The following is a 16,186-nucleotide window of genomic DNA, read 5'->3' on the forward strand; positions in this document are numbered from 1 at the left end:
GCAAGACATGTGCTTCTGTGCACACATGGGGACTCCTGATGGAGCGGAATGCCGAGGAAGGGGTTCAGGGACGGGAAGGGGAGGCAAGTGGTAGAGTACTAAGTTCTGGGGAGAGGCCTGTCTTACGGGTTTGGGGGGAAGCCAGGCAGTCCCCCTGCCCCATTTCTAAGATGACAGGGCCCCACCGGGGCCTCCAGTCAGGAAGCCTGAAGCTCCGGTCCCCGCATACCTGCCCCATTGTGCACCTGCCTCTGGAGGGAACGCAGCCAAAGGCGAGGCGGTGTCGCAACAGAGAGTTAAGCCCTGAGATCAATGGAGGCGGTGGCAGTGGAAGAGGTCTTGTCCCTTCTCTGGGCAGCTGTGATATCATTGGCTTTTCCAGCCAGGGAGGAGGGGAGTCCCGGAAACGGCCCCCAGGCTCAGATAAGCTGAAGGAGCAGAGTAGCCAGAAGGACTGAGAACAGGTGGAGTTTCTCCCACCTACCGAGGAGCCAGAGAGAGAGGACCAGCCTCCTCAAGGCGGTCTTCAGGCTGTGAGGGGCTCACCATGCAGCTCTGCCTCACCCTGCTCCTCCTGGCGGGGCTGTCTGCGTGTACTGTGGCAGGGGACAAGGAACTGGCACTCGACGCTGAAGCGAGGTCCTGGGTAGCCGTGACCCTGGAGGTAGGTAGCACTGAGGAGAGGCTGGGGGTGTTCCATGGAAGATCCCCTTTATGGTTGCCAGGAGAGCAGGTTGTACACTGCAAAGCAGGGTGTCTGCCTCCCCTCTCTCTCTGTAGGTTCAAGGCCACGGCTCCTGGCCTGACAGAACTCCGAAGGGGCACATGCATGTGAAGCAACAGCGTGTGTGTGTGTGCGCACACGTGCACACTTATGCTTTACTTAACATTTATTATATACTATGTTTCTGGCACTGTCCTAAGTGCTCCATAAATATTAACCCATTTAATCCTCATATCAACCTTGTGGGGAAGGTACCATTTCTATCCCCATTTCACAGATAAGGAAACTGAGGCACAGAAAGGTCAAGCAGTTTGTCCAAGGTTATGCAGCTTCAAAAGCACAACTGTACACCTTGCCCAAGGTCTGAGTCTATGTACCTGTGCATCAGAAGACATTTTCTAGAATTTCCTTTCAAGGGGTCAACTTGGGGTGGGATCACTGTTTTATCTCACATATAGAAACTCTTATTTCCTGACAAGTACTGGTTTGATTGTCAGTTTCTAAAAGGACCCAAGTGCTGTCACTCGGAAGAAATCTGAAAGTTAGAGACACAGCATCTGGGCCCCACCCCATTTGGTCAAGGAGACAAAGGTCTGACCTCAGGGAGTTCCCAGACAGGGGAGAAAGGACACACACCAGAGACGAACAGGCCTGGTGCTAAGGGAAGGTTTCTGGGAGGGCAGACAGAACGGGGTTGGGCCGGGCTCCTCCCAGTCCTGGTTTGGTGAGGACACTGGGGCCACAGGAAGAGAAGAAGAGCCATCGAATAAACAGCCATTGGTGGTGGGTTTCCTTCATGGTTAGTCTGGATGTGGAAGTGTGTGTAGGTGAGAAGATGCAGGAGAGAGAGACCCAGGTTCAAGTCTCAGCCTCTCCACTGACTCTGCCATCTTGGGGAAGTCATTGCTGTTCTCCGGACATCAGTTTCCTCACCTGTAAAATGGGGGGAGGGGGAAGATGTCCCCGAAGGGTTTTTTTCCCCTAGTTTTGACATGCTTTATGGAGTCTGTGCCAAACCTCAGGGGACCTGGCCCAGGCCCAGGGAAGCCAAGCTGGGTGATGGGGGGCTCCCTACACAGCCATGTGGGAAACATCCTCACCAACTTCAACTAGCGCTGCTGGGCTTTCTTTTCCCCCTGCAAGCACCTCACCCTGCAGCTGGATCTCATGCTTCTTTTCCGTTCACTCTCATTTAACATCTCTCTGCTTCCTGAGACCCAGGCTTGGGATATAGGAACCATTAATCTAAGTGAGGTGACAGAAGGAGTGGTGGCTCTGTCAGGGATGATCTGACCACCTCCCTAGCTCTCAGGGCTCCCCGCCTGCAGTGAGCCCTGGAGCTGGGGATTTGGGTTCAACAGATAAGGAGGGCTTCTGGTGAGGGCAGTGGAGCAGGGGTCCTTTTTTTTTTTTTTTTAATGGAGGTACTAGGGATTGAACCCAGGACCTCATGCATGCTAAGCATGCGCTCTACCACTGAGCTATACCCACCCCCTACAAGGGGTCCTTTCTGAGTGAAAGATGCTTCCTAATGGCCCCCAGGAATCTGGTGGGTGGGAGAAAGGTGAGTCTTATTTAATTCATAAAAAGCCATTCTCTCCAGCTTGCATTTGAAGACTGCCTTTTACCAAGGCAAAGTGGTTTTCATAAGCTTTTCAGAAATGGGTCCAAATCTCCAAAGACACTTTTCTGGTTCCTGGCCAGGCTAGGCGACTCCAGCCCCAGACAGCCGCCCCAGCCATTGACGTCCTGGGGAGGAGACAGATTGGAAGTGACTGAATTAGTCCAAGGCTTAGAAAACAATCCACTCCTGACCCCAAAAGTTGGGACAAGACAAACTGTGAGAGGTGAAGCGGTTTCCACTGAACCCCAGCCAGGCCCCTGCTGGTCCCAGGAGCTCCAGCGCTGCCTCATGGGAACTGGAAATGGAAGAGCAAACCCCTGATCCAATCCCAGCTCCCAGCCTCCTGGCAGGTGGCTTGCATTACTCTAAGGCTCTGTGCACCTCTCAGCCTTCCTAGAAAAGGAGACCCCATCCTCTCCCCTATTCCAGATTGTCAGAGAAAGGGCCCTTCATTCAGTGTCCTGTCTCCCAAAAACGCTCAGCTTCTGCATGTACCCAGCACTGTGGCAGGTACTAGGGATACAGAGATGTGAAGATGGTCTAATGAATGTCACCCACTGTTACTCTCTCCACTAGTGAGCATCTCTCCCTCTCAGCAGAGCTGAGCAGACCCTTCATCAGGGGCTCTAGTGAAGGCCAGAGAAGGAGAGGACTTTGGCAAAGGTCACACAGGCTAATAGAAGAATGAGAACTTCAATCCATCACAGACACAGAAAACAAACTTATGGTTACCAGTGGGGGAATGTGGGTGGGAAGGCATAAATTGGGAGTTCGGGATTTGCAGATACTAACTACTATATATAAAATAAACAAGGTCCTACTGTATAGCACAGGGAACTATATTCAATAGCTTGTAGTAACCTACAATGAAAAAGAATATGAAAAGGAATATATGCACATTTATGTATGACTAAAACATTATGCTGTACACTAGAATTGACACATCATAAACTGATTATACAATTAAAAAAACAAATAAATAAATAAGTAAAATTAATTAATTTAAAAAATAACTTAAATCCATGGTCCTCGGTCCAGAACTTTCACCCCCTCAGCTCAAGGATGGAAATGTCTTTGCCTGGGGTAGTGGCCTTCACATGCCATGACCCTCATGGAGGCCCAGGTTCTAGGGCAGGATAAATCAGGACCTGGGGGGAGTGTGGGGGAAGAGAGGAGAGCAGGAGTTAGAGTGGGCGTTGTACTGGGTGCCCACCTTGAGTTCACCAGCTGCCCTCTCCTTGTCTATGTTGAAGACATTTCCCAAGATGGAGCAGAACCCCTGCTCTGGGGTCAGATTCTCTGAGTCTGGGTCCTGGCTCTAGCATCTCCTGTGGGACCTGGGACAAGTTGCTTAACCTCCACCAGTCTGTTCCCCAATCTGTAAAACAGCGATAAATCATAGTCCCTACTTCATATGGCGGTTGGGAAGAGGAACTGAGACTATGACTGCCATGTTTAAGCCTCTGAGCCAGGTGACCCGGGTTCTGCCTTCACCTCTTACATCCTCACTGGCAATCTCTCTGTGCCTCAGTGTTTTCATCTGTGAAATGGTGAAGTAAGATAGTACTTACTTCATGTGGTTTTGGTGAAAATTAAGTGAATTAATATATAAAAGTCCTTAGAACAGTTCCAGGAACATAGTAGGCAAAAGGTTAGCTATCAGTTATTAAGTATTGTGTAAAATATGCTAAAAAGCTCGGTGCCATCACAGAGCAAGTGTTACTGAGGTTGTCACTGCTCACGCTGTCTCCTCGCTAACCTCCCCCAAGTCTAACTAACCCTCTGCTTCTTCAGGAGAATGCTGTCCCCAGCATTCAGCTCCAGCCCCGGGAGGTGAAGAGGGGCAAAGCCAGCCAGTTCTTTGGGCTGATGGGGAAGCACGTGGGAGGTGAGTGACAAAAAGTGGGCGGGTGCCCAGCGAGGAGGGCTTCTGAGTGGGTTCCAACACATCAAGCAGAGCTTAACGCCCTGGACCCAGCATCCCTCACTCCAGTCCAGTAGGGGTCGCTTGCGCGATGGTGGTATAGAGTGTCCATATCAATTACCATCCGAACCAGGACACTTTGGAGATTGTTAATTATGCCAGGCAACAGTGCAAACCAGGGCTATCTCCAGCATCTGGGGAGTGTGGTGGGGACAAACGCTTTGCACTCTACTGGTACCCTTGCCTTCAATACTATGGATGACCATGGAGAGAGGTGGAGCTGGAGATCAGCCACTAGGTGTGAGTAAAGCTACAGGCAAAGCTTTCTAGTCGATTCTGTTTGGCTCAGATAGAGTTGGTAAAATGAACCTGTGTTCTCTGAGGGCACGCTTAACGCGGGATTCATGTCCTGGGGGGACAAGGAGAAAACAGTCTGAACAGAGAGCAGTTTTCTTTTTCTTATTGTCAATATTGTATATGTTTTTAAGTGGTGTTGGTGAGGATATGAAAAAAAACCTGGCACTTTTCTATACTGCCTTATTTGGAAGATGTGTTGGCAATATCCATCAAGGTTGGAAATGTGCATACATTTTGACCAATAGTCTCATTTTGGTCGTATAGGGAGTCTAGCAAATAGAAATACTGTTGATACATGAATCCTGAGGTATTTGGACCAGGGCATTCATTGTCAACATGTTTGTAGTAGCAAGAATTTGGAAATAACATAAAAACCACTAATGGGGGAAATGGTCAAAATCTATTAGGCACGTCCATAGCCTTTGTGGCCGCTAAAATGGAGGAGGCAGATCTCGGGAAAGATATAGAAATAGCCCCAAGATACTGGTTCAGTGGAAAAAGCAAGTTCTATAACAATATGTAGGATGGGAACCTACGTGTCGTTTTAAAAAAAACCTACATACTTACACACATACATATGAAAACATAGGGGGAGTTCGAGAAGGATAAATATCAAACTGTCAACGGTGTTTATACCTAAGATAGGAAGTGGAGGTGAGGAAGAGTTAAGAGGGACTTGAATTTTTACTACACTGACCTCTACATTACTTGATTCTTTTTATAGCAGGAGTGTATTCAAAGACTGCTTTTGTAATTTTAAAAAATACATTAAAAAAAGAAAACCTACTTGTAACCAAACACTTTTAGCCTGAGTTTCCTCTCTACATGTAGTTTGGGATGGGCCATTTCAGAATTCTCTTCCAAATCCAACAACCCATGGGGAAGCAGGGCGTGAGGGTATAAGAGAAATATTTATTGAGCACCTACTATGCTCACATGTGATGAGATCTCACAGTATCCTCTTTATCACCAGCAGGGGAACTAAGGTTCACAGAGGTTAAATATTTCCCGAAGGATGCCCAGCTAGTGCCAGGCACCAGTGACTTCAAAGTACATGCACTTCCCACTACACGTGGCCTCCTACCAAGTGTGTGTCTTATGTGGCCCAGCTACATGACTGGAGTTCCACTGAAGAACCACCAAAGGCCCGGGACCCCGAAAAGCCATGAGCCCTTGCCACCTCACTGTGCCCCCAGGGAAGCAGTGCAGCCCTCATTCCTTCTCTCTCTTTCCCCAGGAATACCTCCCATCCAGCCAGAGAGAGCAGGTAAGTTTTGTCCAGACTTTTTCTCCCTACACTCCCTGGGGAGGATTGAGTTGTCCAGGGAGGTGAGGGGATGCTCTGGCCAGAGCACATGTCAGGCCAGCATGTGGAGGGTGGGGTCAGCATGGTCCAGCTGCAGGCTGGGGCTGGGCTTCCTGCTTGTTTCCTTAGAGGGATGCTCTCTGCCTGCCCAGGGAACAGCCGCGGGGACAAGTAGACAGGGATGAATCTAGTTCTGCCAAAGCTTCAAAATTACCTTGGGTCTAAGCCTGGAGTTGGAAAAACAATTCAATCCATTCCCCATCCTGCACCTGGAAGGATCTTAAAAATGAAAATCTGAGCAGCTTAAAACCCTTTGGGTGAAAAGGGAAAAACAAAATCAAAAGAAAACAAACCAATCTTTACCCATAAACCTTCAGTGCTCTCAGGAGCAAACCTCATGCCCTAACGACTCAGCACACCCTCCCGGCTGTCCTCACTGCCTAGACTCCCGGCTCCACCTCCCCTTCCCTGAGCGCCTGCCCTGCCCAGAGCTTGCCTCCATGGCCTGGGCACCGTGCCTCCTCTGCACACTGCCCTGCACTGTTCTGCTGGGTCACACGGCTGGTGTCCCCAGAGTAGAACACTCTCCTCTCCCATGGGCAGGGAGAAATCTGCCATCTCCTGTGTCCCCATGACACCCAGCAGTTTCTATGAGGCACCCAAGAGGTGTCTGTGGAAGGAAGGGCATAAGGGAGAGAGCACGGAGGGGAAAGAGGAAGGAATCTGTGAATGAATCAGTGCATGAATGAACCAGTCCACAGTCTTTCCTCAGCTACTCAGGCTGATTGAGAAATGACTCCATTAGTGAGGTCCCAGCTCTGGCCTGTATTTCTTGGTTCCCAAGAAAGCCTTCCTCTGCTGCACCCTCTCTTCTTTATCTCCTCTCTCCATCACCAGGGTATCTGCGAGGACCAGTGGTCCAGGGCCTCCTGGGCAGGGGAGGGCCATCTACAGAAGGTAAGTGAGAGCTTTTGCTGGATCGCAAGGGCATCCTGAGGAAGGACCAGGTATTTTGCTGCCAGTCTCTGGGGTAGGGGCCAGGCAGCTGGACAGACAGAACAGGCTTCCCACAAGCTGCAAGGAAGGGGCCCCATGGAAGAGAGCAGTCAAGGTGCTGGGAGGTGGTCCCTTTGATGATCCAGGCCTGAAGCAGCTGTAACCCTGAAGCTGTACCCTCTCCACTCCCCACCCACCACCAACAGCACACTCTGCTCCCTGCTCTGAGGGCCTGCTGAAGCCACAGAGAACGGTGTGGAGGTTTTTAGACCCTGGAACATCCCCCTTATTCCCTCACTAATCATTGTTAGAAAACCTGAAGATATTTCCTGTCTTCAACAATTGTAAATAAGTGCAAATCACCCTGGGAGGGATAACACCCTAAGTGGTTATCAGCTAACGCCTTCTGGCAGGGGCCACAAAGTCACACAGTGAACTGATAACAGAGCCAGAACTAAATGCTGTGTCTCCTCGTCCAGGGCATATCCCATGTCCCCAGGAGGGCCTTTGGCATTCTGAGTACTGGGTTACCACTCCCCTTCTTTAGAGAGGATAACTGAGGATTGGCTCGTCCACACTCTGGAGGCATTTATGATGGAAAAATGGAAGATGTGGCAGGTGAACCTGTAATCTGATCGCCTAGCTAACTGCAGCCAGAGAAACCTGGGCTAGGGAAACGGAGGGCCTCCAGGGGTGGCGGAGCCAGGCAAGCCTCCCCTAACCCTCGCCCATGTACAGCACTCTCCCCAGGCAGAGAGGATGAGGACCACGGGTCAGAGTGAGAGCCCCCACGACACGCTTCCCAGACGATGAACTCCCCTTTCTCCCTACCTGGACGTTATAACCAACCAACTGGCCAGGCCAGCTCTCTTCTCCATGTCTCCTGTGCTCAACGCCGGCATGTCCCTCCCACCAGGCCCTCACTGAACTCACTGGGGCTCCTCCCAGGACTCTTGGTCTCAATCGGCGGTCATGCATAAATTCCCTGTTGTCACCACTGTGAGCAAATGACCCTGCCCACCTCCACCCCCAGCACTCAGCTCACCTCTCACTGCATAGCAGGACTGAGCCTCCCCACTCCTGTCTCCCGTGCCCAGGGCCACATCAGGGGCTCAATAAACCAATGAGTAGTGAATGGTTTCTTCTCTGGTCCAGGGCAGAGGGCGGGGATGGCCTGGGCTCTGCACCCTGCCCGGCGGCCTGGCACGTCAGCAGGCCGGGAGGCCTTTTCCAGAGTTGTAAAGGGAAATCCCAAACAGCCGTGGTTCTACCCGAAGGTGGGAAGACAGGCTTGGGACATTGGTAAGGGCGACACCCCCTCCCTACCTACCGTCATAACCTCAAGGACCCAAATCCATGTGTCTTTGGACTTGGAGAAGAACTGGATTCCAGGGCCCTCGTTAATGCTCGTGTATGAGGTAGCCCTCCAACTAACTGCTGTGCTTTTGAGACACAGGCAGCTAGTCACTCTCTGAGCACTGGGAAGAGCTTTAGAGAAATGAAATAGTTCCCGCCTCAGGGAGCCCCCAGTCTGATGGGGAGACCACTGTCCTGCCCCAGTGGTTCATAGACAGGTGGAACACAGAGGACCCCAGGATGCTTAGAAAGAGCCAGAATGAAATCCTGGGGGGCAAACCTAGGTAATAAGCCTAGAGATGAACAAAGGAGTGAGCTGGGAGCTGTGCGGGTTCCACAGTGAAGGACGGTTCGTTAGTTCACTAGGCTGCATCACATTTTGCATCTCTGTGTCCCTCTGTCCAAAAAGAAGGAAATGGTTTAGGAGTTTGAGGGGGCACCAGACTCTTTAGGGGGTGGGGTGGTTAGGCTGTTTAAAAGGAGGGGAAGAAGGCATGGGTGGAAAGAGCAGGCCCCTCATCTGGGTGCTAGAGAAAGGTTTGGTGACAGCAAAGGCCCTGAGGCCAGTGTGTCAGCACAACCAGTAAGGTTCTTCTAGTCAACGTGTAGTGAAAGAATCTCTATCCTAAGGCTCACTCTTCGTCGTGAGCTCTGAATAAACCTGTCCTCATCCTTACACCATACCATGTCCGCTGAGAAATATGGGAGTGGGCGGCGGTGCAAGCCACCGCCTGACACTGCAGAAGCCCCCAGGGTACCCTCACCCCTTCCACTGCTAACCTCCCCCACCAGGCACTGGTGCCTTGGCCATCTCAACACCCAGTGCTGTGGTCCCAGGCGGTCGGTCACTGTAACAAGCCAACCTGAAGGAGTGACAAAGAGGACTGAAGATTTTATTCCTGTGTCTGAAATTTGGGACATTTAAGAAAAACAAGTTACTGGATATTTAGTAAGTTTCCTCTCTGTGCTGGTACTTTTTTGGGCACTTAGACAGGACTGTAAGTATCAGAGATGGAATTTGTCCTAGAAGACCTACCGACTGTAGAGAGCAAGGGAGAGGTGGTCACTCTGCAAAGGCCAGCCCCTGCTCTCCAACGATCCTTTTTAGACCCATCATGTTCACACAAGCTGCTTTCTGCACATGCCATTCTCCTCCCATTCTAGTGAATTCTTACTCAGAGGTCAATTTCTCTGTAAAGCTCTCCCAAACTGAGAATTACCCACTCACTCTCTCCACTGAGTTCCCAAAGTGCCTGCACCTTCCTCCACCACAGCACGAATATGTGATGTTAAAATTAATAGTTTTATCTCCTCAACAACAGGGTTACTCAAGTATACAGACCACTTCTCATTTATCTTTACCCCAGTGCCAACGATAGTGTTCAGCACATAAGAGGTCCTTGGAGAGGATTCACACTTCCTGTCCTCAGGGAGTCTGTCTCTAGAGCCACGAGGGAGCCAAACATAATACAAGTAACTGAAATAAACAGCAGTGACTGCTCAGTGAACACATATCCGGTAGTTCTCAAACTCAACATGTCCAAATGCTGAACTCTTGACCTACAGCCCCAAAGCTACTCATGGTGGTCAGCTCTTGTCTACAAGTGGCACCTCCAGGTACCCTGCTGTGGGCTGGAAACCTGGGAGCCACCCTCTACTCCTCGCTTCCCCCATCTAAACATGTTTCCTAGTTGTTGGTTCTTCCAGATCTGTCTAGAATTCATCTTGCCACCTTCACTACCACTGGTAACACAAGGCATCATCTTCCCTTGCCTGTAGGGCAGCAGCCTCCTGAAAGACTTCCTTGCTTCCCATCTTACTGCCAGACCCACCCCCCTCCATTCTCCGCCCAGAGCATGACCGTCCACTACTGGCCACAGTTCAGTTTCCTAGATAAACCTGATATTCTCGTCCTTGGCCTCCAAGGCCCTGTGCTCTCTGATCCTTCCCCCCTCAGCCTCCTTACTGGCACCAGGCAGAATTTCTTAGACTACCTTCTTGCCTGCTTTGAGGTCTATGCTCTGGCTCTCCCCTATATGAACATAGCCCTAGTCCCTCCACACACCCCTGCCTTGGCTAACTCCTCATCTTTCAGGTCCCAGGATAAAGAAAGAAAGGCTCTTTTTCAGCCAGGGCTTCCTTGATAATCAAGTTCAACGAGTTCCCTCCAGTTACGCTCACACAACACCTTGTCCTTCACCCTTCTTAGCATGGATCACAACTAGAAATCCTCTGTATTTAGTATCGATGTCCTCCAGGAGATTTAAGTTCTACATTTTTGTGTACAAATGAAATGTCTGTAATGTATCTGGCATTCTGCAAGACAGTTTACCTCCACAAGTACCCTCCTCACTCTGCAGACACCCTCACTCTACACCAGAAATGGAAGGATTTGAGCCAAGGGTCCTTCACTCCAAATACACTCAACTCCTACGCCTACTTGGTCTATGCTGTAAATGTACGGGCAAATCTCAGGCAGAGTTATAAGTCTTCACAAGGAATTCCTTTCTAGCCAGGCCACTTCAATAGGTAAGAAACTTCCAAATGTCTGCCTCTCAACATATTGGTCTCTCAAAGGATCCTTCTAGATCTAATCATTTAAGGAAATGTTACATTCCATCTCCCTCTTGGAAAACCCCAAGAGGGAGGCTTTGAGAAGCTCTGAATTCAAGAAACACACTGTAATATAACTCCGTATTCTCCAAGTTTGAGTACAGTACCCTTTTAGCCCGTTAATTCTTTGTGTTTAACAGGACACACTTTGGGGAAGGCTGAAGTGGAGGCATTCCCGAGGAAAAACAGGAAAAGGGACAGACTAATCCCGTTGTGCACTGAGGCTATGTGCAGGGGAACGAAGAAAGCTAGGGAGGCCATCAGCTTATGGAGACTCAAAAGCCAAGATAAACATGAACTTCATCAATCCAATGAGCAATGGGAAGCCTTGTGAATTCTGGAGCAGGAAAGGGATGAGCCACGTCTTGATAGGCTATTCTTCACTTCTCCTGATCCACTTCCATAAGGAGGTGGCCAAGAATTCCAAGGCCATGGAGGGACCTCAGAGGCAATATGACTGAGAGTGGAGAAATACTGAAAGACCAACCAGGGTTAAACTGGCTCTGCAGACGCCATTGCATGGAATTCGAACACTGCCCCTGGTGTTACACAAGGTGGTCCTCCTCTGGACACATCTGGTTTCCAATCACAGGCATCAGTTTAACAAAACCTACAAGGCCAAACTGGATTCTAGCCATTTAATTTCAAAAATCCTTTTTCATATACCCATTTCGGTGTGTCATACCATCCCCAAATAATGGTTTATAATTTCTCCTGGTTCTCCAGGTTGGCAGGACTCAGCAGGATGTTTCTTTAGCTTTGTGTGGTCGGCAGGGGTCACTCATGAGGCTGCATCCAGCTGGGAGTATGGGGTCTGGAGTTGCGGTGCTACCGGCTGCAGCACGTTGGTTCTCCTGTACATGGTCTTACTCCATCCAACACTACTCAGTTTAGCTCAAGCTCCTGGTTTGGAAATGTCAGCTGGCTTCCAAGACCAAAAGTGGAAGCTGCCAGAATACCACTTCTGTCACATTTGATTAGTTAAAGCAAGTAAAAAGTCCAGCCCACATGGAGCAGCACACACATCCAGAGATGGGAGAAATTATTGGTCACCACCTCTGGAAGTGATCTACCGTACCTTTTTTTCTTTTTCTGTGAGATAGGAGTACAGGTTTCTAAAAACTTTGGGACCAACTAAATATGAGGTGAGTGGTTTCCAGAAATAAATACCCAGCAGAAAAAGACAGGCTTCTTGGAATGGACATGATTTGCCAAGGATAAAGGTGTTTGTATCACACACAGCACATCTGGGAAAAGCAATGGAGCCAAAGTTGTGCAACAGCACAGGTTATTTTCTCCACTCCTGGGCACAAGTACACAAACCCTCAAACCCCCACATGGTGCCAGTGTGTCCTGCATCTACAGGGATTGCACAAGGCAGAAGAGACAAACTGATCTTTCAGCACAAGGGACGTTTTTCACCACTAGGCAGTCTTTTTTTCCCTTCTTAGTGACACTCATTGGCATTCTGTTGAAGATACCACAAAGGAAGTGGGCAATTATCCTGCCCCCATCAGCAGGAAAACAGTCTGGAAGAGGCAGTCATACAAGTTTGTAGTAGAAAGTGCTAGGGCAGAACCGGTGGCCGTCCAATTCTGTCATTCCATGATCCCCAGTGAATAGCAAAAGGTGGTTTCTAGAATTCCCAGCACACACCGTGTTATTGAGTGAAGTTTTTACCTTATTCTCTAAACATGCAAAATCCCGCATAGCACTGTGTGTGTATGTGTACCTGGGAGGCCACGGGAAGGAAGGGCACTAACGAGCCAGTGAACCAGGCCTTCTCCCTCGGCAGTCACTGTACCTCACTTAATGGGACCTGTTACTTGAACCTGCAAAGGTCTAGCTCAGGGCCGTGGGGTGGGGTGGGAGTGAAGGCAGGTAGAAGGCAGGATTCTGCCTTTTCACTGGAGCTTTCTCAAACCAGGGTTTCCTTTACCTCCCCACACCCCCCAATCCAGAAACGGACTTCAAAGGCTCAATTTCCTGAACTGTAGACAAATGTGTGCCTATCTGCATTATGTACATTAAAAAAAAAAAAAAGACCCAATGCTTTGATTAGATTCTCAAAAGTTCAGAAGGAAAGAAAAAAGGGTAAGGCTCCCTGCTGAGAGTCATGCTGCTTCATCTTAGCACCTGTCATAACAGCTCTGCTCCTTAAATGTCATTTGGCTTATCGACTGCTCTTCGATGGAGGAAAAAGGCAGACATGTTTATGCCTACCCTTGAAAACTTACTAATATACATCCAAAAAGCTGCTTTTCATTTGTTTCACGTTCCAGGAGGAATGTGTGCTGTAAGCAAGATGCAGTCTTTTTTCTACACTGGCTTCACATGAACTCCATTAAGGCCATTCCTAACCCTAGCCAGGCAATCTGCCCAGAACTGCAGGGACAAACCAAAGCTGAGGACAAGTCAAAAGCATCATGTTGCCATGTAAAGGGCACACCATATTCTTAAAAATTACTTAATATGACTCACTAGCCCCCTTGTGAGAAATGGGAACAGGCACAGAGACATCAGATGACTCACGACAGCGCTGTCAGAAGCCTGGGATCTGGAATCAGAGAAGCAAGGCTCTCATTCTGTTTCTATAACCCAGCAGCAAGACCTCTGAGCCTCAAATTTTCTCGTGTGGAAAAGGGATATAATACCCGCCTTACAGTGGTGCTGCGGTCAGGACTGAAGGAAACCACGTCAGTTAAGGGACGGTGCTTACTAGACAGTTTATTCCTAAATCAGAAGCAGAGCCAGAATGAGGCACATCGTTTGCTTCCTGGTTTAGGTCTCTGGCCTCCAAATGTTTGCCTATCTGACCAACTAAAATCAATTCTTCTGTCTGCAAGTTTCACCAGTTTTGTTATTTTTCTGGTGATGGAAGCCACTAGGAGCATGGGGGCCTGTGGCTGAAGCAAGGAAATCTAACTAGAAGGGATCAGATGGTTTAACCATTAAGGAATCAAAAAGCCGAGAAGTGAAATGGTAGATGGGAGGGTGTGGGTTCTCAAGCCGGACAGAGCAAAATGAGATTTGTCTTTGTCACTTACTATGTCACCTGTGTTCCCGGTTTTCTCCTGCAAAACCTGTGTGGATTTCTACTGCACTGGGTTAGCATGGGGGTCAAATGAGGCAGTGTGATAGTACCCAGCACAATGGGAAGCACCTGGGAAGCAACCAACACGTGCTAGAGCGCTCTTCCTCCAGAAACACAGGAGGGGCTTCTACTTGGAGGGTTTCGGGAGCTAGATCCAGGAATAACTCCAGACTTTCGATCTTCTTATGAGGGAGCCTCAGCAGCTGAGCTTCTTTTGTGCAAGTAAAAGGGAGTCAGAGGGGGCAGTTTTACTCACAGTAACCATGGAAGTGAACAGTCTATTCCCATACCTGTAAGGATTTAAACCAGAGAATTCTTCTATGTGAGGAAAGGGCGGTGGTAATCAGCAAAGGCTTAGGATCCAGACTGTGCACAAACTTCAAGTGCTCTGACCTCTCAGCATTCCATTCTCATGATCCATACTGCCTACTTCAAATTTTTCAAAATGTGAGAGAGAGCAAAATTTCCCTTTGATGCAATATCTAGAACATGGAGATTTGGGTGCACATCTCTGAGTGTCAGAACAGTCTTTTTATAACCTTAAGCTTCTGTCCATCCCATCTCCCACTCCTGGTAAGTGACACACAGGACCTAACCTTGCCAAGGAGGACCCTTGTCTCCAAGTTTACCTGCCAGGAGGGATTCTCACTGCTACCGGCCACAGTGGGCGAAACCACCCTAATACAACTTCCACCCTTCTCCTTTCTACTGTACAGATAAATGCCCAGCCTCCTTTTTCCTGCACTGGATAAATGCTACAAGAAAATGCAGCTGCTTTCAGAAACCATCTCTACCCAAGAGACAATGATTAGAGGTGACACTGCTCGCTCCTGGCAAACAAGCCTGGAGATTAAGAAGGGATACACCTATTTCCACCTCCCACAACTATCGCTTGTACCCCATCTACCCTAACTTCCTGCTGGCTCTTCTGCCCTCGAAATCAAGAAAAGGAACTAAACAGAAGAATGAATAATACTGACTAGTCGCTCCTATGCATGCCTATTAGCTGGAACCAGAGGGCGGCAGAGAATTTATCCCACCAAGTAGACAAGTTCAGAGTAAGCACTCCCTCTACAGATAGCCTGCAACACAAAGGAGAAAAAACCTTCCCCCAGCCACAAACCGCATCCCTCAACAGGCAGTTTACTGCTAGGAAAATAAATCCCGAGTGCATTTACTATTCGCAGCAAGTCAGTGGCACCCGTTCCATCTGTAAATGAGAGCTCCTGGGTGAAACAGACGTGAGCAGAGAACATGCTTTATTGAGGAGTAGATACAGGACAGCACATTCTACCACATGTGGGGAAGGGTTAGCTTCTGTAAAAGGCCTTTACCCCTTAAGAAAAACCCCAGTGAAGTTGCTTTTGGATAAATTTTAACAGTGACACTGAAACTGGCAGGGAGCTGCCACTGAACATGCTTAAAATTAGCTCCCCCCAACCCACAGTGAATATAAGTAGTGTACAGAGATGACAAGAGAAAGGCACAAATGACCAGAGTGGGGACTGTGGTGAGGGCTCCACATGAAGACAGTGGTGATGTAGGAGACCAAGTCGGGAAGGGTGACATGTCATACATCAAAAGCTGCCCCAAGATAGCAGGTTATAATGGGCTGGAGAGAAATTAGAGGGATCATCTCTTCCTTCACTTAAACAACACCAAAAATAGGAGACCAGAGAATGGGGGGGATGGTGGTAAATCCCAAAAGAGGAAATGGAGGAGGAGTTCTTGGAAGGGCGTGAGCACTTTAGTCCTAGAGGGAGGGTGAGGCACTGTTGAAAAGAGAAGCAAACCTTGGCAGGGGTGGACACTCTGCTTTGCTGAGTCATGGGCTGAGATACGGAAGTCATTTTCAATCGCTTCTCCGAGGATGTTCAGACAAAAGCAGTGCAACTTATGTGGAAGTGTAGGTGTGCTATCTCACACTGGTACTGGTGGAAAGGTTTCTGTGGTGTAATTAACCAGTTAACATGCAGCATGAAAGGGAGAACTGGAAATTATTTTGGCACCTGCAAACGTAAAAAAGGGCAGGGAGTAAAGAGAAGAAAACATTTACGACTGGGCACTTTATCTGGTGAGGCAAAAAGTAGTATCCATTCCTTTCCACCAAGACGCTGCCCGCTGCCCACTGCCCACAGGTGAACTCAAAGTACAGAATCACCACCGCTCAATTCTTTTCTCCATCTCATTCA

General features: G+C 49.0%; 1 protein-coding gene across 1 annotated transcript; it reads left to right on the top strand.

The window, feature by feature from the left end:
• The first annotated feature begins 355 nt into the window (after positions 1-355).
• TAC4 (tachykinin precursor 4) lies at positions 356-8,260 on the top strand. The gene is made up of 5 exons (XM_045512281.2): positions 356-664; positions 4,143-4,236; positions 5,867-5,896; positions 6,833-6,892; positions 7,670-8,260. Exons 1-5 carry the CDS (start codon positions 548-550, stop codon positions 7,711-7,713), a joined length of 345 nt encoding a protein of 114 aa, XP_045368237.2. The 5' UTR covers positions 356-547; the 3' UTR covers positions 7,714-8,260.
• The last annotated feature ends 7,926 nt before the right edge of the window (positions 8,261-16,186 follow it).

The sequence above is a fragment of the Camelus bactrianus genome, chromosome 16 (assembly GCF_048773025.1).
Source record: "Camelus bactrianus isolate YW-2024 breed Bactrian camel chromosome 16, ASM4877302v1, whole genome shotgun sequence".
Lineage (NCBI taxonomy): Eukaryota > Metazoa > Chordata > Mammalia > Artiodactyla > Camelidae > Camelus > Camelus bactrianus.